The sequence below is a fragment of the Geotrypetes seraphini genome, chromosome 17 (genome assembly GCF_902459505.1).
Source record: "Geotrypetes seraphini chromosome 17, aGeoSer1.1, whole genome shotgun sequence".
Taxonomy (NCBI): domain Eukaryota; kingdom Metazoa; phylum Chordata; class Amphibia; order Gymnophiona; family Dermophiidae; genus Geotrypetes; species Geotrypetes seraphini.
This window is the reverse complement of record NC_047100.1, coordinates 42,100,466-42,128,010: the sequence shown is the minus strand read 5'-3', so window position 1 is coordinate 42,128,010 and position 27,545 is coordinate 42,100,466. Positions and strand designations below refer to the sequence as shown.

The 27,545-nt window shown below is 43.9% G+C and overlaps 2 protein-coding genes across 2 annotated transcripts in view; both read left to right on the top strand.

Moving 5' to 3' along the window:
- CACNA2D2 (calcium voltage-gated channel auxiliary subunit alpha2delta 2) overlaps positions 1-2,911 on the top strand; it is a 1,199,719-nt gene extending 1,196,808 nt beyond the window's left edge. Inside the window, exon 38 of the mRNA XM_033926190.1 lies at positions 2,804-2,911. Within this exon, the coding sequence (XP_033782081.1) occupies positions 2,804-2,872 (69 nt within the window). The 3' untranslated portion in view covers positions 2,873-2,911. The remainder of the gene's footprint in view (positions 1-2,803) is intronic.
- Positions 2,912-8,763: 5,852 nt separating this feature from the next.
- TMEM115 (transmembrane protein 115) lies at positions 8,764-27,241 on the top strand. The gene is made up of 2 exons (XM_033926460.1): positions 8,764-10,066; positions 25,092-27,241. Exons 1-2 carry the CDS (start codon positions 9,213-9,215, stop codon positions 25,303-25,305), a joined length of 1,068 nt encoding a protein of 355 aa, XP_033782351.1. The 5' UTR covers positions 8,764-9,212; the 3' UTR covers positions 25,306-27,241.
- Positions 27,242-27,545: the final 304 nt, after the last annotated feature.

Sequence of the window (27,545 nt, the reverse complement as noted above, 5' to 3'; positions counted from 1 at the left end):
GCCACATCAAGATAATCACATACTATCACTCAAGTTCTGCTGCTCTTTCATGCACAGAAGTTCTTCATCAACTAAATTGTACTGTTCCCTCAGGTTTTTGCAACCCAAATGCTCGACCTTGCATTTCTTAGCATTAAATCGTAGCTGCTAAATTTCAGACCATTCTTCAAGCTTCGCTGGGTTCTTCCTCATGTTATTCATAGCATCAGGTGTATCTGCACTATTGCAGATTTTGGTATCATCCACAAAGGAAAATCTTATCTGACAGTCCCTTCAGCAACATCACTTATAAAAGTGTTAAAAAGAGCAGGCCCATGAAACAAACCACGAGGTACACCACTGGTAACATCCCTTTCCTCAGAGAGATCTCCATTGACCACTACCCTCTGTCGCCTTCCACTCAGTCCCTGACCCAGTCTGTCACTTTGGGCCCCATCATGAGGGCACCCAGTTTATTTATCAGACGCCTTTGTGGAACACTGTAAAAGGCTTTGCTAAAATCTAAATACACCATATCTAGTGCACTTCCTCTATCCAATCCTCTGGTCACCCAGTCAAAGAAATTGATCAGATTTGCCTGACAAGACCTGCCTCTAGTGACTCCATATTGCCTCACAAGCCCAACTACTTTGGGCTCAGAATAACACATCCAACCTCCCTCCTCTCCAAAGTCTGACATATCTTCCTTTCCTCTCAGCACTTGCTCTCTATTTTCTCCCTCCCTCCCCCTTCCCCCAGGAAACCTCCAATCTTTGGATATGTTGCCAGCAGTGTTACATAGAAACATAGAAGATGAGGGCAGAAAAGGGCTACAGCCCATCAAGTCTGCCCACTCTGCTTACCCACCCCTTGTCTATGCCCTAATGACCCAATTTCCTTATCTTGACCCTCGTAGGGATCCCACATGGGTATCCCATTTATTCTTACAGTCTGGCACGCTGTCTGCCTCGATCACCTGCACTGGAAGCTTGTTCCAATGATCAACCACTCTCTCTGTGAAGAAATACTTTCTGGTGTCTGCAGCAGCCACTCTCTCCTCCTCTCCCTATTGGCTAAGGCTCTTAACATTTGCATCTCCTCTTCCTATAGGCTAAGGCTCTTTACACCTGCATTGTGATGTCATAGAACTTTCTCATTATAGAAACATAGAAACATGATGGCAGATAAAGGCCAAATGACCCATCATAGAAACATAGAAGATGAGGGCAGAAAAGGGCTACAGCCCATCAAGTCTGCCCACTCTGCTTACCCACCCCCTGTCCCCCTGCTTACCCACCCCCTGCCCTAATGACCCAATTTCCTTATCTTGACCCTCGTAGAGATCCCACATGGGTATCCCATTTATTCTTAAAGTCTGGCACGCTGTCTGCCTCGATCACCTGCACTGGAAGCTTGTTCCAATGATCAACCACTCTCTCTGTGAAGAAATACTTTCTGGTGTCGCCATGAAATTTTCCGCCCCTGAGTTTGAGCGGGTGCCCTCTTGTGGCCGAGGGTCCCTTGAGAAAGAAAATATCATCTTCCACTTCGACACGTCCCGTGAGGTATTTAAATGTTTCTATCATGTCTCCCCTCTCCCTACGTTCCTCGAGTGTGTAGAGCTGCAATTTGTTCAGTCTCTCTTCGTACGACAGACCCTTGAGCCCCGAGAGCGGGAGCGGACTGCTGGGCACGATGGACCACTGGTCTGACCCAGCAGCGGCAATTCTTATGTTCTTAAGTTAATTTCCAGGATATACTTTAAATTTGCATGCCTAACTTTCAAGATCCTGCATGGCATTCTTCCCCCTTTAATTCCTCTTATCTTGGAATGCTGTGAGACCAGATATCACCAGATCTATCCAAAAGCTCAAATTATCTTTCCCCTCACTAAAAGGCGTCACCTACATTGGAAAATTGGGGAAATCCCTTCACTTTAAAACTACAGAGCTTTGGAATAATTTTCCTGCGCAATCTAGGGCTCTTTCCAATTATTCCGAAAGCATCTGAAAACTTGGCTATTTTCAAAAATGTAATTTTCTGCTTCCCCCCTATCACCAATTCTCACTGTACTTCCCTTTTAATTTTTTGTAATCTTTTGTAAACCGTGTCGAGCTCTATATTTATAGAGAAGATATGGTATATAAGCTTAAGGTTTAGTTTAGTTTAGAATAGCTTTCCAGCAAGAGATTAAATTTTCTACTGTTTAGACCTGTACACAGTTGTTGCTGCTTTAGAGTAGACCAGGGATCTCAAAGTACCTCCTTGAGGGCCACAATCCAGTCAGGTTTTCAGGATTTCCCCAATGAATATGCATGAGATCTATGTGCACACACTGCTTTCAATGCAAATTCATTGGGGAAATCCTGAAAACCCGACTGGATTGCGGCCCTCAAGGAGGGACTTTGAGACCCCTGGTGTAGACCCATGTGCTCTCAACAATCCAGATCTTCCAGCACTCCTCCTCGGTTGTGCCTATTTTAGTTTTAACACAGTAAATGATAACAAATAAAGGACCTGTCTGCCCAACAAGGAGACCAGAGTTGCAACTGCTGCTCTGTGTAGGTTACATCCCTCTATGCCAGGGGTCTCAAAGTCCCTCCTTGAGGGCCACAATCCAGTCAGGTTTTCAGGATTTCCCCAATGAATATGCATGAGATCTATGTGCACACACTGCTTTCAATGCATATTCATTGGGGAAATCCTGAAAACCCGACTGGATTGCGGCCCTCAAGGAGGGACTTTGAGATCCCTGCTCTATGCCCTGTTTAAAGTGTGAAAGCCATTTAATTTTGTTTTAACGCCACCTTCGTTTTTTGTGTAGGGATGCTCTGTGTTCAACCCACATGTTTTTGAATTTGGTCACTGTCTTTCTTCACATCATCTCCCTTAGGAGGACATTCCAGGCGTCCACCACCCTCTCCGTGAAAAGGTATTTCCTCATGTTACTCCTAAGTCTACCACCCTGCAACCTCTGTTCATGTCACTTTTAAATGCTTGAAAGGTATTAATACAGAAACAAATCTTTTCCAGAGAAAGGAAAATGGTAAAACTAGTGGGCATGAATTGAGGTTGCCTTCTGACATCACTTCCTGGTCGTGGGACCAGGACATGATGTCAGAAGAGAGCTGAGGATGGTACGAGCAGTGGATGAAAGATGCTGATTGTGCTAGCGAATGCTTCAAGAGATATACAGAGAGTGGGAGGCACCCAAGTGGGGGGGGGGGGGGGGTGCGCATGGCATGGCAATACCAGGCACCATCGCCCCGTGCGCCAACCTCCGCTACTAACTGCATTATAGCTCCGGCATTGTACTCTGCCATTCACTCTTCTGAGCACTTCTTTGCATCTGTACAGAATAGCTAATAGACTCATTACCACAATTCTAAATATGCTGTGTGCTTGTATCTAATGCACTAATTCCCAGGACTCAGAGTAACAACCTTATCTGTGAAAAGACAGCACTGTAAATATTGCATCAGGCCCTAACCACCTAATGAGAAAACAGAACAAGATTTCTACATAGAAACTACATGCTAGCAGAATACCGCATCTTAGTCATACACATCCCCCTCCATATTAACAGGTTCAGAAGTCACGACTTTGGTTATTCAATTTTTGGTCGGGTGACCCACCCCCACCACCTGGACCTCTTCACTTACTTGCTTTTTAAAACCTGGTGGTCTAGCAGTGAAGCAGGGCATGAGTGATCTTCCTACACTCCTGCCCTGTGCAGAACTGGGAACAAAAATGACAGCCGTGAGTTCCCATGGTCTCACGGGAACTCACGGCAGCCATTTTGTTCCCAGCTCTACACAGGGCAGGAGCGTAGGAAGATCGCTCCTGCCCCGCTTCACCGCAAGACTACCAGGCTTTAAAAAGTAAGGAAAAATTATGTTCTTACCTGTTAATTTTCTTTCCTTTAGATGCAGCAGATGAATCCAGAGACTAGTAGGATAGCACACATCTACCAGCAGGTGGAGATAGAGAAACTGATTAACAGGTAGTCCTATTGGCTTGCACACCTCCTGTATCTTCAGTATTGCTCCTTGCACAAGCACCAGAACCAGTAATATGGTTAGCATGTAAAAAACTTCTTTCCCATAATAAATTGCAAAGTTAATAATAGAGAATACAACCAAGTATAACCAACTTCTGAAACTCGCAAAACCCAAACTGAGAGCCAATAACCGGGAAAGGGCGGGGCTCTGGATTCATCTGCTGCGTCTAAAGGAAAGAAAATTAACAGGTAACAACATAATTTTTCCTTCCTTAGCAACAGCAGCAGATGAATCCAGAGACCAATGGGATGTAGCAAAGCAATCCTCAATCTGGGTGGGAAACAAATGGCGGCTCCGCAATGACCATAGAACCTAAAGCAGCCTCCGTATGTGCTGCCACCTCCAACCGGTAATGTTTAGAAAATGCATTCTTAGAAGACCAAATAGCCGAACAACAAATCTTTTCCGAGGAAAAACCTCTGGACTTATTAGCCCAGTAATTAGCCGTTCGGAGTGCACTGCTCTGCTGCTGCTGGAAAAGCACAGGGAAACCGAGGCGGGAGCCAGGATGGAAAAAAAGGTAGGATTTTTTTTATATTCGCTCCTTAAGATGCACCGTTATTTCCACCCCCTTTTTAGGGGGGGGGAGTGTGTCTTATGGAGCTAAAAATATGGTAGATTCCAGCAGAATTTGATTGTGTTGTGAGTGTTTGCCCTGCTCCCCTTTCACCCCCCCCCAGTGCTGGCTGGAGGGGAACTTGGTGACTCATTGAAAGAAATTCACCTTCTCTGCAGGAGGTAGGTGGGGCTCTAAACAGTGAAAAGTTTACCTGCAGGAATTCATTTATGTGCTGATATTGGAAGGCCTGGACACAAGATGGTCTCAGGGCTTAGGGATGTTCCTTATGAAGAACGACTAGGTAAGTTGCACCTTTACTCTCTCGACGAACGCAGAGAGAGGGGTGACATGATAGAGACGTTCAAATACATTACTGGTCGTATTGAGGTGGAAGAAGATATCTTCTTCCTTACAGGCCCTACGGTGACAAGAGGGCATCCGCTAAAAATCAGGGGCAGGAGATTCCAAAGTGACACTAGGATGTACTTCTTCACCGAAAGGGTGGTTGACCGTTGGAATGATCTTCCACTTTAGGTAGTTGAGGCCTGTAACGTGACTGACTTTAAGATCAAATGGGATCAACACGTGGGCTCACTTCTAAGAAGAAATTAGAGGGGAGGGTTATTTGAGTGGGCAGACTTCTTGGGCCGAAGGCCCTTTACTGCCGTCATATTCTATGTTTCTATGATGGGAACTGAGCTCGTAGGGATGGGGCAGGGACTGAGACTGAGCTTGCGGGGACGGGACGTGAATGGTGATAAATTGTTTTCTCCGTGTCATTCTTTAGTTGAGGGGTGGGAGACTCAAGAACAATGTAAGGAAATTCTTCTTTACGGAGAAGGTGGTGGATGCCTGGAATGCGCTCCCAAGAGAGGTGGTGGAGAGGTAAACGGTGATGGAGTTCAAAAACACGTGGGATGAACACAGAGGATCTAGAATCAGAAAATAATAGCAAATATTGAAGAACTAAGGCCAGTACTGGGCAGACTTGCACGGTCTGTGTCTGTATATGGCTTTTTGGGGGAGGATGGGCTGGGGAGGGCTTCGATGGCTGGGAGGGTGTAAATGGATTGGAATGAGCTTTGACATAGACTTCAGTAATTGCAACCTAAGAACAGTACCGGGCAAAGCTTTAGATCCTTGCCCAGAAATAGCTAAGGAGAATAATTTAGAAAAAAAACCCAAAACCCAACAAATTTTCGATTGAATTAGGTTGGACAGACTAGATGGACCATTCGGGTCTTTATCTGCCATCATCTACTATGTTATTATGCTTGAAGACCAGAGATATCAACGCACTCGTTCTACATCCAAAGATGGAGCCATGCCCAAAGGCTAGGGATAGCAACATGCTCGCTCCATGGGAGCCAACTTTTCAAACTGATTAGTGGTGCTCAAAAGCCCTGCTCCAGACCCCGCCCAACCTCCACTCTTGACCCCACCCCATAATAGTACTAACTGCAATGCTATACTATATAGGTCTTATATCCCACAATTTTTCAATAAGGATTCAATGTGGAAAAAGACTTTGTACAGCGATTAACAATAGGAAGAGTTAATGAGGCAATAGAGATCAGTAGAGACAGATATACTGGCCAGAGTCATCTTATAAGAAGAAGAAATATGTCTTTACTGTCTTCCAGAAGTAAGAAGGAATCTGACGACAGAGTACGCTACAGGGTTTCAAGAAGGGTATGGATGATTTCCTGAAGGAAAAGGGGATTGAGGGGTACTGTTAGAGAATTACTATGCAGGTCCTTGACCTGATGGGCCGCCACGTGAGTGGACTGCTGTTTGGGATGGACCTCTGGTCTGACCCAGCAGAGGCACTTCTTATGTCCTTACTGGGAGGTTATTCCAAATGTATGGGACCTTCCTGTAACAGATCCGGCTGCGTTGCTGTTGGTGGAGGGGGGTGGGGGCCGTTGCCATTGATGCAGGTGCCCGTTGCCGTCAGCTGATCTAATTCTGCTTTCGGGCTGCCTTTCGCATAGGAGCTCAGAGGGCAGAGCCAGCAGCTGCAATGTTTGGAGGGGGAGAGAGAAAGGAGCATGGAAGGATGGTAGGGGGAGAGAAAGGGGACAGGGTGGTATGGAAGGGTTGTGAGAAGGATGGTATGGAAGGGTGGTGAAAGGAGAGAAAAGAGGCATGGTGGTATGGAAGGATTGTGAGAAGGATGGTATGGAAGGGTGGTGGAGGAAGAGAAAGGGGGAAGGGTGGTGGGGCAGCGTGGTGTGGAAGGGTGATGGAGGAAGACAAAGGGGGCAGATGCTGATGGAATTGGTGTGCAAGGAAAGGAAAGAGAGACAAGGGGGAAGGAAACTGGATGGAATTGGGTTGGAGGGAAAGAAAGGGGGCAGATGCTGATGGAAGTGGAGGGAAGGGAGAAGAAAGAGTGAAATGCTAGACCATGGGGGTGTGGGTGAGGGAAGGGAAGGAGAGAGATGTCAGACCATTGGAGGAGGGAAGGGAAGAAGATGGATGCCACACCAGTGAGGAAGAGAGAGATGGAAGAGAGCAGCAGACAATTTCTGGAAGAGGCATAGAAAGAGAGCAGATGCCATATGGAAGAGGCAGAGAGAGAGCAGACAGTGGATGGAAGGAAGAGAAGATGAGGAAAGCAGAAACCAGACAACAAAGGTAGAAAAAAAATTCTATTTGTTTTATTTATTTATTTATTTTTGCTTTAGGATAAGGTATTATAGTAGCTGTGTTGATAATCGTTTAGTAATAGAAAATGGAAATAAGATGATACTGTTTACTGATTTAATTTTAATACATTTTTTTTACTAATTCAGAGACCATATCTCCTTTCCTCAGGTCAGGACAGGGATACTGTAACAGCAGTATAGTTTACTGATCTGAAGAAAGAGGTTTTAACCTCTGAAAGCGAAGTGAGAAATGTATTAGTCCAATAAAAGGATGGGCACTAAATTTTCTCAAACTTATCTTATCTCCTGCAAGTTATAAGATAAGTTTGCAGTTTTTTTTTCCATCCTAGACGTATACAAGTTTAGCCCTAGCGGCATGCTATAAGTTTATATATTTATCTTTATATACGCAATGATTGGGCGGTGAGGCTATGGTTCCGGGTTTTTTTTCCTCCCCCGTCCTTGCCTCTATGATTCTGAGCGTAAAACTTAGTAAAGAGCTATGAATTACTAATATAGTAAGTCTATAAGCAACACAAGAATGCTTTTTTTTGTAGTTTACATAGTAGATGATGGCAGATAAAGACCCGAATGGTCCATCCAGTCTGCCCAACCTGATTCAATTTAAATTTTTTTAAATTTTTTCTTCTTAGCTATTTCTGGGCAAGAATCCAAAGCTCTGTCCGGAACTGTTGTTAGGTTCCAACTACTGAAGTCTCCGGCAAAGCTCACTCCAGCCCATCTACACCCTCCCAGCCATTGAAACCCTCTTCAGCCTATCCTCTCCCATACAGACACAGACCGTGCAAGTTGCCCAGTACTGGCCTTAGTTCAAGTTTTAATCTTATTTTCTGATTCTAGATCTTCTGTGTTCATCCCACGCTTCTTTGAACTCAGTCACCGTTTCCCTCTCCACCACCTCTCTCGGGAGCGTATTCCAGCGAGAGGCGCTTCCCAGCGGCTGCATTTTCGAGCCTTGCGAGGCCTCAGTTTCCAAGTTTATTATATAGTTTGATTAATCGCCTAATCTACATTCTAGGCGATATACAAAATAGTAAAAGTATTTAAAAACATAGGTAAATTATTACATAGACAAACAATATTTTAAAAACAAACAACAACCGAAAACAAAAAAATAAAGAAAAAATCTTAAGTACAATATAGAAACAATAGGAAAATTATTTAAATTTCTGTATCAAATTCAAAATATAAAGGTAAAAACATTAGGAGGGAAGACCACCATAAAAGAAAAAAAAAAAAAAGAAGGAAATAAAAGATAAAGAGGGATTGAAGAATCATTTAATCACTAAAAGCAGGAAACTTTTAAGCTTAGTCTTGAATTTATCTAAGACTGGGGGGCAGTCACTGAAAAAATAGTAAGCGCACGCGACGCAGCACCGTTTCCCCGGCCTCATGGGACGTTTAGCTCCCGAGCTCCTTAAGTAGCTTCCTGCCGGCCAGCAACAAGGGAGGGCGGGGTTTGGCTCCTGAGAACTACATCTCCCAGAGCTGCCAGCGGTACGCAGGCGCGGGGGAGGTGTTGCGCGAGGCGCCAGAGCCGTGGCGCTGATTGGCCGCGCGCGGCCCTTTGACGGCAGAGTCCCCCCGGCGTGAAAGCGGAAGCGCAGGCCTCGGCGGCGGGGGAGGGAGAAAGAGAGAGAGAGAGAAAAAAAAAGCGCGGCTCCGGCGGAGGCCTGCGGAAGAGTGTGAGGCGGCTCGGACGAATTGGTGAGCTCCCCGGAGGAGCCCGGGCGTCGCTCGGCAATGGCTCCCCCCCAGCCAGCCCCGAGGCCGCGCTGCTGAACTTCTCGTCCCGCCCGGCCGATAGGCGCAAAGGAGGCTCGCGCCCCCCCCCTACTGCCGGATAATGAAGGAGACCCGGCGCTTGTCGTAGCCGCGTGGACTGTGCCAAGGGCTGAGGAGAGGGGGGGGGGGAGAGGGTTCAGCCCTTAAAAAGGCAGAATGAACCGTTACCTTCCTGTGGCCCGGCAGCACTTTTTGGCCGCCCTGGCCAGCACTAGTGTGGTGGTGAAATCCCTGTGTGCCACTGTCCTCGTTTTGTATTTGCTCTCCTTTGGCCTAGACACTGAATTCAGACTCTCGTTAACCCCCGGCCACCTCTTCCCTCCCAACTTCTGGGTCTGGACGCTAGTCACCCACGGGGTGGTGGAAAGCCACGTTTGGGAAGTCCTCTTAAGTCTGGCCACTGTGGTGGTGGCAGGGCGGCTGCTGGAGCCCTTGTGGGGAGCTCTGGAACTGCTCATCTTCTTTACAGTGGTGAACATTTCAGTTGGAGTCCTGGGGGCACTTTCATACTTCCTCACCTACGTGGCCACCGTTCATCTGGATTATCTGTTCACGGTTCGTATCCACGGCGTCTTCGGTTTCCTGGGTGGGGTCTTGGTGGCCCTCAAGCAGACCACGGGCGACGCTGTCGTCTTGAAGGTGCCCCAGGTTCGAATGAAAGTCGTCCCCATGCTGCTGCTGCTGGCCCTGGCCGCGCTGAGGTTGACCGCCCTGATCGAGAGCAATAGGCTGGCCTCGTACGGCTTTGGAGTCCTCTCCAGTTGGGTGTATCTCCGCTTCTATCAGAGGCACAGCCGAGGTCGTGGAGACATGTCGGACCACTTTGCTTTTGCCACGTTCTTTCCAGAGGTCCTGCAGCCGGTGGTCGGACTGGCGGCCAGCTTAGTGCATCGCGTCCTGGTGAAAGTGAGAATCTGTCGAAAAACAGTGAAGCGTTACGACGTTGGTGCGCCTTCCTCCATCACAATCAGTTTGCCTGGAACTGATCCACAGGATGCTGAGAGGAGAAGGTATCCACAAGGCCCCTTCAGCTGTATGCCTGAGCTTAATAAGTGCCTAGGAATGTGCAGCCCATTAGATTGGTTGGCTGAACATGCCTTTTTCTAAACAATAGATTAATGGTAGCATAGACTACTTTCTCTTGATATTCTCCTAGTCATATAAAGGACTCGCTTGAGCTAACTGCTGAAGCTTAAGACTCCTGATTGTGAAAAGCAGCAAAATCTGCATTTTTTTCTGGTTTTGAATGATTTTTCTTCTTTTATTAGTCAATAATATGCCAGAGGAGCTTCTATATTATTTGCAGGTTTCCTTGTCGCCTTTTAATCCCTTCTAATAACTTTCTTATGAATTAATTTTATTACTGCTGAGCTCTTTACTGGGTGGTGTAGGTAGTTGAAAAGGTCTTTTGCTGTAGTGTCCCAGTATGTGTTATGTACACATACATAAAATTTACAGTGCTTCTAGCATTAACTGTGTTCTAACAGTTTTGAGAACATATTTTAATAATGAATTTTTAAAAAAGTCAACTTCTGAGATTACACAGGAAGGCAGTGATTCATTTCAAGCATTGTCAAGTCTTGTCTTCCTGTTTGGTTCTGAACCAGCAAAGGAGACATAACTCACCCATGAACAGGAGTTCTCAACTCAGCCCTCGGGACACACCCAGCCAGTCAGGTTTTCAGGATATTCACAATGAATGTGCATGAGATTTGCATGCAACGGAGGCAATGAAACACCTGGGCCAGTCAAGTCATCTTGAGGATTGGACTGAGAACCTTGCACTGGAGGGAATGCGGTCTGAAAACCTATTAACCTCCACCCCCATATGACCACTGCTACTGACCTCCACCCAGTATTGATCCATACCATTCTCGCGCTCAACGAAGCTGATGCCGATATTCTATCTGGGCAGGTGTGGGGCATTGACAAGACTTGCCAGCTCCTGCCCTTTTCAGGATTCTGGGAGCTAGCAGGCCTTGAGCATATGCAGATGCTCAAGACCCTGCATTGGCCCGGAACAGAGTATTGGGGTCTGCTTTGTTGAGCGCCAGAATATAGAGAGCCAGTAAAAAGCATAAATGCACTCTGCCAGTTCTGCCCAAATGTAGAAATTTTTTGTATAGAACAGAGGTGGGCAACTCCGGTCCTCGAGGGCCGAAATCCAGTCGGGTTTTCAGGATTTCCCCAATGAATATACATTGAAAGGAGTGCATGCAAATAGATCTCGTGCATAGTTCATTGAGGAAATCCTGAAAACCCGACTGGATTTTGGCCCCTGAGGACCGGAGTTGCCCAACCCTGGTATGGAAGCTTAGTACAAATGATTGAAATACGTTGAGAAATGAGGACAGGTCATCCTAATGATACCCATCTAATTTACATCCTTGCAGAAAGCCCAGGATATACCTTTCTCCTGGAGTTTGACCTTAAAAGCATGGTGCAAGCAAAAAAGTGGGACTAATGCAATAACGCACCTTAGTAACTTACTGTAAGCCTTCAGCTGATATAGAAATGTTTATATTAAAATATGTCAAGGCTGAAAAATGAACTGTAAAGTAAAGTCTGCCTTGTGCTGATATGGACGGTGCAGTGTTCCAGTGTTGATACTGCCACAGGAAGACATTGGCAATGCAATAGCAGTGTATATGTTAAAACAAGTGCGGGGCGGAAGGGAGTGAGGGGATGTAAATTGTAACTAGTAACATCACAATGCTATTGTTTTATATGAAAGCTAATTAAGTAGCATAACAGATCTTGATCTCTAGAGTCCCCACTGTGCTTGCAGATGTGGCGTTTACTCACGAAAGGTAAAAAAATAAAATATTGCCCCACTCCAGCACTGGAGATTAAAACTGTCACTACTAACCATTTTTATCGCTACCTCCCTCCCCCTTCTCTTTTTCACTCCTGAAAGCCACTGGTGACTGAAGGTAGGCTCTTTGTGGTGTGCTGAGAGGCTCCCCAGCTTGGTGGTTGACTCTCATCTCTGCATAGCCTTTGATAGGGGAAGGGAGACAGCACTGATCACCACAGTTTTCTATTTATACTAGCAAAAGAGAGCATGTAAAAAGGGATGCGGGATACTAATGAACGAGCACTGATTTGGCCCTTGAAAGTTTTTGCGCTAATATATTTAAAAGTTTTTAAAAATTGTGTTTAAAACTTACGGCAAAGATGTCTACTTTTTGTAGACTTTCTCACCAGGATCACCAAATTTCTAATCCTGGTTTATATTTGAGTCAGCCTTTTTCCCTTCTTTTTTTTTTTTTTTGGGGGGGGGGAAGGTCACCTCTGTTTATATTCGGATTGATTTATATTCAGGTTTGTACAGGAAATTAAAATTTTAAATGTCACCAACTGCTTAACAGATAAAGATCAAATAGATAGGATTTCACAAGCCTCCCAAATGAGAAATAACATTTAGTCGCTCTTATGCTGTGTGGGAGTTTCTCAAGTCAGGACCACTGGTAGGTAATTTCTGACATGGATTTAGAAGGTATGCTTAATCTAACTTCCTGTGAAGAATGTAGTGGTCTGACACCTGAATAAACTGAAACTGTGTCACAAAGATAAGGGAGAGGCTAAACCATAACAAAAATTTAAAAACAAACATGGAGTAGCGAGTTAATTGCACTGTGTGGCAGATACAACCCTAATAATGGGCAGACTGGATGGGCAATGTTGGCCATCGTCTGCCATGTTACAGTGCCTACTGAAAATCCAGATAAATAGGTGTGTTTTTCACTTTCCAAACAAAACAAATTGGCAAGGGAAAACTTTCCTTTGCTAAACCCATTCTGATTCATTCATATAAAATAAATAAAAAATCCTCTGGATATCTATAATAATAATACCTTAGTTAGCGCATGCGCACTACGATTGAAACGCCGTGCTTCCGTGCCACATTAAAATGTATGCGCAGTACAATATAAGCGTCTCAGCGCACAATATGCTGTCGATATTCCAGAGCGAACTGATTTCATTGGACCAGGGTCCAAGCCACACTTCAGAGGCAAAAGGGGTCAAATAGGAGAAGGGAACTATGGGCTGAAAAAAGGGGTAGGTGGGAGAAGGGGGCTGGAGCTGGGGTCGGTATTGTAAAAAGGGAACATGTTAGAGAAAGGAGCCTGGGAGCTGACAGTGTGGATGTGTAAGAGAAGGGGGCTTTGGGCAGAAAAGGAGATATGTGTGAGAAGGAGGCTGCAAAAGGGACATGTGAGAAAAGGGGGCTGCAGGCTGAAAGGGAAAAGATGGGAGAAGGGGGCTGGGGGGAGCTAAAAAGGGGTTTGGAGCTGGGACTGCAAAAGGTGAGTTGTGAGAGAAGGGTCTGGATTTGGGAGCTGAAAAGGAAGAAGACAGGTGTGTTAAGGAGACTGGGGCTAGAACTGAGGGCTGGAAGAACAGGTATGAGAAGTGGGTTAGGGTTATAAGCACATAAGCATGGCCTCTGCCGAGTCACACCATAGGTCCATCATGCCCAGCAGTCCGCTCCCGCGGCGGCCCCCCAGGTCAATGACCTGTAGTGATCTATTACTCAAGAGCATTTTGTCTTGTATAGTAACCCTCTAATTGTACCCCTGGATTCCCTTACCCCTCAGGAATTGGTTGGGGGCTATAAAGGAATGTGTGAGAGAAGGGAGCTGGAGATGAAAAAAGGGTGAGGTGAGAGAAGGGGGCTACAAAAGGGGACATGTGAGAGAAAAGAACGGACTGAAGCTGGGGGCTAAAAAGGGCATGTGAGGGAAAGGGGCTGAAGAGAGGAGCTGGAAGAATAAGTGAAGGTTGATGGGGAAAGGGGGAATGGAGAGAGAATTCTATGGAGGTGAAGGACAGAGAAAGGGGACAAATTTTAAAGTTGGTGAAAAAAGGTGGCAATAGGGAAGGTAAAAGGGGAAATGGGAGCCTGAATATGGGGGTAAGACATAAGAAGAATAGTCGTACTGGATCAGACTATTCTAGCACCCGTTAATGTAAAGGGCTTAAACACTAGTGTGATGTAAACTCACAAGACTATTGAGATGGGCTAAATATGATCTAAATATATTGTAGAAGTATGATGGCAGATAAAGACTAGATGGCCCATCTAGTCTGCCCATCTGCAATAACCATTATCTCTTTCTCTCTCCGAGAGATCCCACGTGCCTATATCAGGCCCTTTAGAATTCAGACAGTTTCTGTCTCCACCACCTCTTCTGGGAGATTGTTCCTACTGTAGATTCACCCATAGCATAAATAATTTCATACAAGATTGCTAAAGTTCCAACATTTCTAGAAAGACACCTTATTCCATACAACCCAATAAGAACTCTTAGATCTGAAGACAAAAATCTCCTTTTTGTCCCGTCCTTAAGAACTATGAATACACGACGAGACACAATGTTCTCGGTTACAGCACCACATCAAGAAAGAAAAAACTCTTAATAGATTTAAAGGAATGCTAAAATGTTGGCTATACAAAGAGGCTTTTGAAACTTGAAATTTACGAGGCTCTCCCACACCTAAAGAAATAATGAATCCTTTTACCGCTCTATCTGTTTTGACCTTTTTTGTGTTTCTTTTCTATATGCATTGTGGTTCCTTCCACTTTTCCTCTTGTGTAAATTTGTCTCTGTCTTTGTTTTTAGGAATACTTAAATATGTTGGATTTCTCCTTTTTAACTGTACATAGCTTTGAATTAAGATATTGCGATTGAATCGGAATTTTAATAAAACTTGAAACGCATCAAGAGGCTTTTAGGTCACAACCCAGGATCTCTCGTATTGTGATGGCCATAAATGTCAAATTAAATTTATAATGAAAATCAGTTCATGCCAAAATCAAAAGTCAATGAATACCTTCAAACACACCAAACTCGAAATTTCAAACTCATGTTCACTGTAATGGAATTCAAAAATATTCATCAATATATAATAATGTGCATATAATTCACCAAGCACTTATCATGGTGGATTCCCGGCAGAAAGTCCATGATGGGTTCAACGAAGCTCCCATTTCTGAGAATGATACGCCGCTCACTGACTACCCATCTGGGCTGCGGCCTAAAAGCCTTTTGATGTATGGTTCAGTCTTGGTGAACCTACATTAGAAACTATATTTAGATCATGTAGTGGTGATTGTCAATTTATTTAGTCCATCTCAAGTCTTGTGAGTTTATAATCATGTTTCCAGAGAATTTTTTGTTTATTTTACTTTTTTACACCTTTGGAGTGGGTTTTCCTTCTTTGATTCATTTATATAGTCAGTAATTTTGTGTTAGAATAGTTTCTATCATTTTGACCCCTTGGTCATCTGGCAGTCACAAGTGACGTTCTTGTGAGCTTTTAGCTTCAAGTTGAAAAAAAAAAAAGATTTTGTTTCTATGGTGACCTTATTTTCAAATTCTCTTTTATTAGCCTTATTAATCTCTTGCTCGTGTCATCTGTTGTCTTAATTCGGGTCAGCTTTCCTTTTTTGGAAAAATGCTCTTTTGGCATTTCCACCTTGCTATTAAATCATACTGCTACTGTTTGGTTTGCAGTCTGTTTTGATATATGGAATATATTTTATCTGACCTTTGAAATTGGCATTTTTAAACATGCCTCATGTGAACTTTGAACCTTAACCTTTTAGGTATTTTTCTAATGTACTCATTATTATATTTTTTTGTTTTCAAAATTGTATACTACTGCAGCAATTTTACTTTGAGTGATTATTATCTAATTGCTCTAACTACTGTAGCCAAGTAGATTTGTTATCTTGTTTTTTTGCACTAGGTGCTTCCAAAGTAGTTTCCCCTGGTGTGTCTCATTACCAGCAGCTGTATTTGGCTTCTGGGAACTCTGTCTTCCTAGACGTTCCCAGCTGACTTTTACACAGTTTAATATTGGGGTAATTGAATTTCTTATTGTGTTGCCAGACTTATCAGCCTTCCTAATTTCCATCAGCATTTCACTCTCTCCATCTGTCCAGCTGAATTAATCTAGACTAACCCTATTACTCATAAAGATTATGCCAGGCCTTGACAGATTTTCTGAGGCTTTAGGAGCTAGACCAAAAAACTGGAAGCCAGACTTAAACTTTTGGAACATTTATTTATGTGCACTCCAGGAGCTTGAATCTTTGATTATCGCCATCCTATCTTTCCACACATATCAGCCTCAGCATGAGAACCTTGTCCAAGCTCCAGTCCTTTTTCCCCCCCATCTGCCTCCTTATCAGCCTTCAGCCTCTTCCCCTTTTTAACACCTTCCCCATGTGCCAGCATTAGCCCCTCTCTACCATCCCCATCTTCCAATACCTCCCTTCTTTTTCCATCTCCAACCCCTGTATCAATCCTCTGCTGCCTCCTCCCATCCTTATTTCTCCCCTGCCCCTCCTTTCCTCTAGGGCAGTGGTTTCCAACCCTGTCCTGGAGGAACACCAGGCCAATTGGGTTTTCAGGCTAGCCCTAATGAATATGCATGAAGCAAATTTGCATGCCTATCACTTCCATCATATGCAAATCTCTCTCATGCATATTCATTAGGGCTAGCCTGAAAACCCGATTGGCCTGGTGTTCCTCCAGGACAGGGTTGGGAATCACTGCTCTAGGGTATACATATTCAGGGTTTCCAGTCTCTCCTCATACATATTTTGGCACAAACCTCCTACCATTTTCGTTGCCCTCCTCTGAACCACTTCAAGTCTTATATCCTTTGCTAGATGCGGTCTCCAAAACTGAACACAATACTCCAAGTGAGGCCTCACCAATGACCTGTACAGGGGCATCAACACCTTCTTTCTTCTACTGGTTACACCTCTCTCTATACAGCCCAGCATCCTTTTGGCAACAGCCACCGCCTTGTCACACTGTTTCTTTACCTTTAGATCTTCAGAGACTATCACCCCAAGGTCCCTGTCCCCATCTGTGCATATCAGCCTCTTGCCTCCCAGCACAAAAGGCTCCTTCCGATTACTAATCCCCAAATGCATTTCTTTGCATTGAATTTTAGTTGCCACGCATTAGACCATTCCTCTAACTTTTGCAGATCCTTTTTCATATTTTCAGCTCCCTCCTCGGTGTCTACTCTGTTACAAATCTTGGTATCATCTGCAAGAAGGCAAACCTTTCCTTCTGACCCTTCATCAGTGTTACTCACAAACATATTGAACAGGATCGGCCCCAGCACCGAACCCTGAGGGACTCCATTACTCACCTTTCCTTCCTCCGAGTGAATTCCATTATCCACCACCCTCTGGCACCTGTCAGTCAACCAGTTTCTAATCCAGTTCACCACTTTGGGTCCTAACTTCAGCCTGTTAAGTTTAAGAGCCTCCTATGAGCAACCGTGTCAAAGGATTTTCTGAAATCTAAGTAAATTACATCTAGCATATGTCCTTGATCCAATTCTCTGGTCAACCATCAAAGAATTAAATCAGGTTTATTTGGCACGATTTACCTTTATTAAAATCATGTTGCTTCGGATCCTGTAACCCATTAGATTCTAGGATTTGGTGAATAGGGACCACATCCGCTCTTCTTCGATCACCAGGAACCACTCCCGTCTCCAGAGATTTGTTGAACAGGTCTTTAATATTAGACAGAGATATAGATACTCAAATATGCTAATACAACATTCTAAATGCAAAATATCCTTTTTATGTATGTTTCATATGGCTCAGAAATGTGAAGCTCCTCCAGGTTGTTAGCCCTATAGGAGAACCCATGGACCAATCACCACATATGTCACTTCTTGAAAAAATTCCTTCCTGCTAAATAAACTAGTGATTTAACTAAATTAACTTATTAGTTGAAATAGGATCCACCAGAACCTCTCTGAGCTCCCTCAGGATCCCATCTGGTCCCATTGTTTTGTCCACCATCAATTTTTCAAGTTGCTCATAAACACTTTCCTCTGTGAATTGCACAGAATCTACTACATTTTCATGTATAACTTTGTCAGACAATCTCTGTCCTTCTCCAGGATTTTCTTCCGTGAACACAGAACAGAAGTATTTGTTTAGCATGTTTGCTTTTCCCTCATCACTCTCCACATATCGGTTCATAGCATCTTTTAGTTTCACAGTTCCATTTTTCATCTTCCTACTTTCACTGATATATCTGAAAAAATTTTTGTCTCCCTTTTTTACATTTTTAGCCATTTGCTCTTCCACCTGTGCTTTCGCCAGACATATGTCTCTCTTGGCTTCTTTCAGTTTCACCCGGTAGTACTTTCTGTACTCTTCTTCTTGGTTTTTTTTAATATTTCAGGTATGCCAACTCTTTTGCCTTTATTTTCTCCGCCACTAGTTTAGAGAACCATATAGATTTCCTTTTTCTCTTGTTTATATTTAATTCTTCACATAAAGGTCTGTAGCCATTTTTAGTGCTCCTTTCAGCTTAGACCACTGTTTTTCCACTTCTTTTATGTCCTCATCCTAACAGCTCTTTCTTCAGGTACTCTTGCATTTTATTAAAGTCCATACATTTGAAATCTATATCAAACCAGTGACATTGACCCTTCGGAGCAGAACTGGGATGATTGGATGTCTTTTTCCATGCCCTTATTGTAACATGACTCCTCTGTGTCTGTGAATGTTTTGGGATCCAGAGCTCAAGAGGTAAATCCCTCGATGCATCGTCTTTTCAGATCCCCTTCCATTTCACATGTCATTTCTGACACCTTCTCTACATTGAAGCTCGATGCCCAGCAATCCTCCACTTCTCAGTGTTCAATTATGAATGGAACTAATACACAGATGACCTTTTTCTCTCCTGCTCATCCAGACATTACCTCCTTAGTCTCTAACCAATGGGAGTCGCCTGAAGGCTCACTAAAGGTGGCCAGAGCTATGTCTAAGCTCTATCCTATGTTTCCAGACATCCAACAGCTCTTTTCACAGTTGAAAGTGGACTCCGCAGTAACGCAAGTGACTAAGCGCACCTCTCTTCCGAGTGAGGGGGGAGTGATGCTGAAGGGGACAGGACTGTAACATAGATGTGGTCCTTAAGACAGTTTGAAGCGCTGGCTTTAGGTATCAAAACTTCAGCCTTGTGGCACGGACCTGTCGTACAAGATTGTGGACTAAGGAGGGAGTGGATTATGTGGCTGATGCTCTTTATAACATCATCGGAGTCCTGAGTAAGGTCTTGGCTTACTCCGTTTCTGCCCACTTTATGTTCTGAATCAGACAGTGAGCAGGTGACTTGGCCTCCAAGGTCATTCTCAGCAGATTATCCTTCAAGGGACAGATGCTTTTTAGCAAAGGTTTGATGATGGCATGGCAAGTGTGATGGATCACCATCCCAAATTCCTCCTGGAAAGTAGGGGCCGTCATTTCGCTGGGGGCGGCAGAGGACGTTTTCGTACCTCTAGGATAGGGGGTCTCCAAACTTTTTGCCATGAAGGCCACATTGGGTACTTCAGCACTTTTCAGCGGGCCTTGGTAAAAAAAAAAAAAAGATAAATAACTCTAGATAAGAGTTTTATTGAAAGCAGAAAATTTTATAAACTATGTGAGATTAAATTATCATATATTAATGATGACGAACACTACCAGCAAATTATCATATTTTCGTCACAATTAACCATAACGACTAGTAACGAACTTCCAGGTTCAATTTAAAGATTAGTCACAGCTCCAGAGCTACTTACAACGCAGCAAAGTGATACTGCCAGCATACCTGGGCAAGGAGCCCTGGGATAATCTCTGTTACATGGCACTCGCATGTGATCGGGATTGCCTGGAGCCATGAAAATTAAAGCATCCAGAACCTCTAGAAGTCCTGGGTCTGCTGACTGGCAGGGTTTTAGGGCAATGGTCCATCACAGCATTCATGAGGCCATGGTGTACTGGTTAGAGCAACAGTCTTAACACCCTGAAGCTGTGGGTTCAAATCTCACCCTATCCCTTGAGACCCAGGTCACTTTTAATCCTCCACTGCTCAAGGTACATTTGATAAATTGTGATCTTGCCAGGACAGATAATGAAAATGTTTGTGCACCTGATTTGCCACTTATTTGGTGGCTCACTGGTTGAGCTACTGCCTCTGCACCTAAAGTCTGTGAGATCGTATCCCAATGCTGCTCCTTGTGACCCTGGGCCAGGTCACTTAATCTTCCATTGCCCGCCACTTTGAAATGCCAAAATAACAAAAAACAGTATACAAGTTCCCATTCCCCTTTGATTTGGTAGAGATATATGTGGTGCTGATCAAATGTTTCAGGGCAAGGAAGAGGCACTGTGGATCAATTTGAAAAGAGGGAATGGTGAATATATTTACATTGATGTGATATACAGGCCTCCTTCACAGATGGAAGAAGTAGATAGAGATTTAATAGTAGACATTCAGAATATATCTAAAAAAGGGGAAGTCTTGCTAATAGGTGGTTTTAACATGCTGGATGTTGATTGGGGTATCCCTATTGTGGGGTCTTCTACAAGTAGGGAGACTATGGATTCTCTACAAGGAGAACTGTTCCAGCACAGGATTGGGTCATACTGGACTTAGTGCTTACAAACTATAAATGGAGAAAGTGTTTCTGATGTTACAGTGGGTGATCATCTGGCATCCAGTGATCACTACATGGTACGGTTTAATATTAAGATGGGTATAGAGAGGGCTCATTCAAAAGCAAAGGTTCTAGACTTTAAAAAAAGGAACTGTTCGGATGGGGGTTTACGTCAAGGAATTATTGTTTAGATGGGAACGTCTGGAAGGAGTGGAAATGCGGTTGGCAAAACTGAAAGGAGCGATTGTAAGGGCAACTAACCTTTTTGTGAGGCAAGCAAATAAGAGGAAAAGAAGGCCACTTGGTTCTCAAAAGTAGCTGAGAAGGTAAGGAATAAGAGGTTAGCTTTTATAAACTACAAAAGATCATAGAAAGAGGAAGACAGGCAAAAATATCTAGAAAAGTTGAGAGGCTGGTCGTGTAGTCAGGAAAGCAAAGATGTAAATGGAAGAAAAATTAGCTGACACAGTAAAACGGAGAGACAACATTTTTTTAGATATATTAGTGATAGGAAGATGTGCAAAAGTGGCATTGTGAGACTCAAAGGTGAAGGGGAGGAATATGTAGAAGCTGGTAAAAGGCCAAATTGCTTAACAAATATTTCTGTTCTGTGTTCATGGCTGAAGTGCCTGGAGCGGGACCACAGAAGACAAACGTGAATAGGGATGGAGGTGTAATAGACCCTGATCGATTTTCAGAGGGTTGTGTTCGTGAGGAGCTAGCTAAAATAAAGTTAGACAAAGCAATGGGGCCGGATAGTGTACATGTGAGGGTGCTGAAGGAACTTAGGGAAGTTCTGTTAGCTCTGCTGACTGACGTTTTCAACGAGTCTCTAGAGTCTGGAGTGGTACCGGAGGACTGGAGAAGGGCAGATGTGGTCCCTCTCCAAAAAAGTGGAAGTAAGGAAGAAGTAGGGAATTATAGGCCGGTAAGTCTGACTTTTGTGGTAAGCAATTTAATGGAAACACTTTTAAAACAGAGAATGGTCAAGTTTCTAGAATCCTGTGGATTACAGGACCGGCGTTTACATGGATTCACAAGAGGTTGGTCTTGTCAGACAAATCTGATCAATTTCTTTGATTGGGTGACCATAGAATTGGATGGAGGATGTGCGCTAGATGTGTGTTTAGATTTTAGCAAAGCCTTTGACAATGTTCCACACAGACGTCTAATAAATAAACTGAGTGCCCTTGGGATGAGTCAGGAACTGGTTGAGTGGAAGGCGACAGATCAATGGAGATCGCTCTGAGAAAAGGGATGTTACCAGTGGTGTGCCTCAAGGTTCTGTTCTTGGGCCTGTTCTTTTAACATTTGTATAAACGATATTGCTGAAGGGTTGCCTCTTTGCAGATGATACCAAAATCTACAATAGAGGAGACATGCTGGATGGTGTGAATAACATGAAGAAAGACCTCGTGAAGCTTGAAGAATGGTCTGAAATTTGGCAGCTATAATTTAATGCTAAGGTCATGCATTTGGGATGCAAAAAACAGAGGAAACGGTAGAGTTTAGGGGGTGAAGAACTTATGGGCCCGACAGAAGAGTGTGACTTGGGTGTGATTGTATATAATGATCTTAAGGTGGCCAAACAGGTTGAAAAAGTGATGGCAAAAGCTAGAAGGATGCTAGGTTGCATAGGGAGAGGTATGGCCAGTAGGAAAAAGGAGGTATTGATGCCCCTGTATAAGACTTTGGTGAGACCTCATTTAGAATATTGTGTACAATTACGGAGGCCACACCTTCAAAAAGATATAAAAAGGATGGCGTTGGTCCAGTGGAAGGCTATTAAAATAATAATAATAATTTTATTTTTTATATACCGCTATACCATAAGTTCAAAGCGGTTTACAACAAGTTACATACAATGAGAGTAAGAGATGTGTGTGGTCTTCATGATAAGGCGTATGCGGACAGACTTAAAGATCTCAATCTGTATACATTGGAGGAAAGGCGGGAGAGGGGAGATATGATAGAGACGTTTAAATACCTACGTAATGTAAATACGCATGAGTTGAGTCTCTTTCATTTGAAAGGAAACTCTGCAATGAGAGGGCATAGGATGAAGTTAAGAGGTGATAGACTCAGGAGTAATCTAAGGAAATACTTTTTTTTACAGAAAGGGTGGTAAATGCATGGAACAGTCTCCCAGAAGAGGTGGTGGAGACTGGTTCTGAATTCAAAACGACCTGGGATAGACACGTGGGATCTCTCAGAGAGAGAAAGAGATAATGGTTACTGCGGATGGGCCATTTGGCCTTTATCTGTCATCATGTTTCTATGAGGCCCTTGCTAAACGATAACTGCCACTTAAAGGGAAGTCTAGCAAAGTAGCCTTTGAGGTGGAATCACCAACCCATTGTCTGATCCAGAGAATTCTGCGGGTGGAAATAGGAGTACACCGACACCTTTGCCAAAACCCGCAGAAGTTCATACAATGTGTCAGCAACATAGTCTGATCCAGCCAAAAGAAGTTGAGGATCCACAGCCTCACTTCCCAGCATGTGCAGTCGAGTGTGACAAAGGACACTGCCAAAGCAGCCTTTATGCCTGAAGCAGCTGCACTAAAAAGTCTCCGGAGGACACCATCCACATGGTGGTCCTGCATATCTTTAAGCACCACACCACTTTCATTGGGTAGAGTGGTGCGCTTAGTCACCTGTGCGATCAAGGAATCCACCTTAGGCTGACCCAGAAGCTGTTGGCACTCCTTTGCTAGAGGATACAAGTGAGACATGGTTCTCGCTATCTTAAGAGCACCTTCCAGAAAATCAAATTGCTCTGAAATCAGGATGCTAGGGAAAGGTGGAAGACTGTGTGCGCACACCACAAAGCCAGGAAGAAAGTGGTGGGCGGAGCCGGCTGAGTGACAAGTTCAACTCCTGCAAAGACTCTGAAATAAGATCCGGCAAAGCCGCACACTTAAATAAATGCAGAATTGTGGGATCATCCCTAAGTTTGAAAATCCCAGAGGGATTGGCAGATCCAGCATACAATCCCTGATCTCCTGTCCCCGGAAGCGCTGTGCCTGTAAATAAGGGATCAGCAAACTGATCATCATCAGCAGGATCCTCCAGATCAAGATCAGGCAGGGCAGGAAAATGTGACTGACTGAGAAGAGGACTTATCCATAGGAGCTACGCCACTAATGGGCGCATCTGAGGCAGAGCGGGGCTGCACAGGGGAAGAACTCCAGCTTTGAAACTCATTCCACAATTGTTTCATAAATTCAGAGAGAGCCTCCGGCTCCTGGGGTGTCGAGTCACCCTTTCATGATTTAACTTTGTGTTTCTTAGGCTGTAGAGGGTCTGCAGCCAGGCGCATTGAATTAGTAGGTATGCCAAGCCCCCAAAATAAAGAAAGGTGCCCCACCTAGCTAGCCGAGCGTTTGGTCACTTGCTTAACAGGGGAGAGGCTAAGTTGGACGCTGCCGCGCTCTCCTGAGCGCGCCACGTGGTGCAAGAATACTCTGAAGGTGCTAAATTTGCACAATCCTGGCAATAATTCACTTTGGGAGAGTCCAAGGACTTCATCCCAATAAGTTTTTGAGGCAAAAATTGCAGTTTTGGAGAAGCAGGGAGCTTTTGAAAAAAAGAGAGTTAAAAATCCAAGATGGCCTCTGCTATGAAATTCAAGCCAAAATTGCAATAATTTTCACACTTACCAATTTCAAAAAATGGCAATTTTAGGATTTTTCAGGTGGGGAAATACAGGGGAAACCCCCCACTTTTAAGACCTCCCCCATTCACCTCACAGGTTCTGACAGCCACTGTGCTGCAGCCTGCCTCAGCTCTCTTAAAGTAGCTGGATCAGAGAGTCAGTGCCTCATGCTGTGAATGCCTCTGCAATGCTGATCTTCGTGCTGTCAGTCAGACCCTATGGCAGACTGCACCTCTATCCATGCAGGACCGATGGATGCACACCGGGACGGGCGGAAGTGTGAAGACGCAGCCGGCTCCCTGCGTGACACCACCAAGCCTCATAAGGGCACCTAACAGCTTGCGCTCGACCCCTACTTAACAGTAGGTGAGACAACTTCAGGGATGGCCCTGAGCTCCAAAGAAAATTAAGCAGGCTGGCTAACAGGGACCCACTGGGATTGACCTGTCAGCTACAAACTGAAGTCTGTGTGTTCTCAATTCAGGCAAAGCTGAAGAAATGCTCCAAGCACAAAAATCTAAAAAAAAAAAAAGACTAAAACACGAAATAAAATAATAAAGGAGAGAGCAAAACACACTCCTGCTAGTATGTGTTCAGAAGGAAAAAACTGTAGGTGGCACTAGAGATCATAGTGAAGTACAGCAATGGCACAGAGAAAAAATCTGGAGTGGATTCTTTCTGCAGATGGCACATGGCTGTGGAGACACTACCCAAATGTCTAGAATGTCTCACCTATTGTACTGGAAATATGAATGTGTATATGCTCAAACTAGAAGTTGCCTGATAATGTCAATATCTAGTTAGACATGTAATATGTAATTTGAGTCGCTTGTGATTTTATGGAGTTCTTTTGGGCAAGGGCTGAATAATAACTTTGCTCCCCTCTTCTCTTTTCTCAATTAGACAACTAGCTTTGAAGGCACTGAATGAGCGCTTGAAACGTGTGGAGGATCAATCGTGGCCTAGCATGGAGGAGGAAGATGAGGAAGATGGCGCCAGTAGCAGCAAAGTGGACAGCCCTTCTCTGCATGAGAAAAGCCAGAGCAGTCGAGACAACGGCAGCAGAGGCCAGGAGTCCAGTCTTATCACTTTCCATGATGCTCCCTCTCAGCAGTAACTTTACCCCCCACCAGAAGGACACACTCTTAACCTCTGTCCTGTGGCCTGTCGTGTTTGCTCTCACTATTTTTCTGTCTTGAGAGCTACTACAAATACAGCCTTTCATCTACTGAGTAAAATCATGCCAGCACTGTCTGCTTCTCCTGCCCCTGCGGTGGCTCATTGGAACTCCTATGGTCCTTGGGGAAATTTGGTGTCTGGTTAAATGTCAACTCAGCTGAGGTGTGATTTTGGGACTCTTGAGAGGATTGAATGTACCCTATAATTCCACCCCCCTTTTTTATATTGGTTTGTAATTGAAACCTCAAATCTAGTCATGGTTTGTGGTTCCTCCTGTACACGAAAACCTCTTCATTCTGGGTCCTTGCGCCAGCCTGCTTTCCATCTTAAAATATTGGGGATGGTTCGATATTTTTAACATTTTATTCTATCATTGTCAACCCCAGAAAGCAAGTGGATGTATTCTTCAGGAAGTGCTGCTAAGAAGTGCAGATAGCCATCATTTGTGGGCTATGGATTATGTTGCCAGCTCAGAAGTCCATAGTGGGGTTTTTTCCCAGCCGCACCTGTGTGAATGCACACTTTTCACACTGAGTGGCTGAGAATATGTTGGTATTGAAAACTGTGACCAAATCTGTGCAAGGAAAAGGTCTGAGAACATGATGGTTCAGAGTTTTGGCTGACCAATTCCCTCCCTCCCCAACTCCAGTGTTCCGTAAGGTTGTAAAGGGGGTGATCCTATAGCTTCATGTACAGAAGGATTAGCCGAGTGGTTCCGCTTTTACTCCACTGGGTGAAAGGAAATCCTGCTTTTCTTCTAGCTCCCTTTCCCGCACACCTCTATGTTGCCTAACTACAGTTCCATGCTTGCAGTGAGCGAAAATCAGGGCTGACTCAACTTATCCTCTTGGGGGTAACTAGTTACTGATCACTTTATCTAAAATGTAGTACTGATTAATTTATGTTTAATGTTTGAGACATTTTAGAGAAAAGTAGGTGGCCAGATGGCAGGCAGTTTTTTTAATGTTTTGTCATTGTATACAGAGCATGCTACATGTGTCATGTGGCGTAAACTCAGCATTGTAATGGCAGTAGCATATAGGCTTATGGGATCTTGCACTGAAGGGAGAGAACAATGGCAGACATTATACTTTTGGTAAGGGGATAAGTTTATAGCCCTGGGAATAAGAACTGAGAGACTTGTCTACTCTTAGGAGAATAAATCCCAGAATCCACCTTTCAGGCCCCTCGTCCCCACCATGATTATGGACTAGGGAGAGACAAACACTGAAAGTAGCCTGTAGCTACTTATCTCACAGGCATGTATATAGTTTTGCTTTAGTTACAGCTGGTAATGAGAGTAAGGCTGTCTTTTTTTTTATTTTTAATCATAGAATTTCACCGGGAATTTATATGTGGAGAGAAATTAAAAGGTGATTGTTGCCATGCTAGAGCTACCAAATGCTGAACTGCTAGCCCTCCTTGTTATAATGATCATAATTTTATTATATTAATGTTTTCTTATGTTATTCCTTGTTCACCTTGCTGGCAGTAGCCTGGCTCCTAATACTTGGAGATCATGGCCTGAACAAAGGCTCAGCAGCTATAGTAAATCAGATTTGAATGTCTTAATGTTATAGGTCAATTCAATTTTACAGTGGTTTGCAAAACTACCAGGGCTCTCATTTTTCTTTAGAATCTATCGTTTTTGAATTTTTCCTATTTCAAGTATCTGTGAAAGCTCTTGGTTCCTGGAGAAGGAACCCAGAGCCAGCCTTCTGAAAAGCTAGGGGACAGTGGGAAGAGTACACACATCGGGATGATATTGGCTTTAAAAAAAAATAACCACTCGACATGATTTTGCCAACAAGACAATACAATAAACAATTTTCTGTATCAAATTGTTCTTTGAAAATAAACGTCTTTAAATCTCATGTAAAGATTTGTTTTGAAATTTGTTAAATCAGTAAGTTTTGGTTGGTACTGGTTAAAAAAGATGCTGGCATGTAGGCTGAGATGTAGCAGGAAATGATATCCTTTTCGATATGCAAAGTTTTAAGTGCCACTTACATTGTTTCATAGGTTTTGTGAAATCAGAATGTCCACCTGGATAACATTGCTAATTTCACTCCTTCCTGAAATCAAATAAGGGCTTACTGTACCCCACATTGCTTTTCTCAGAAAGGCTTCTGTCTGACAGTTACTACTATTAATATCCATTCAGTTGTGTCTGACCCT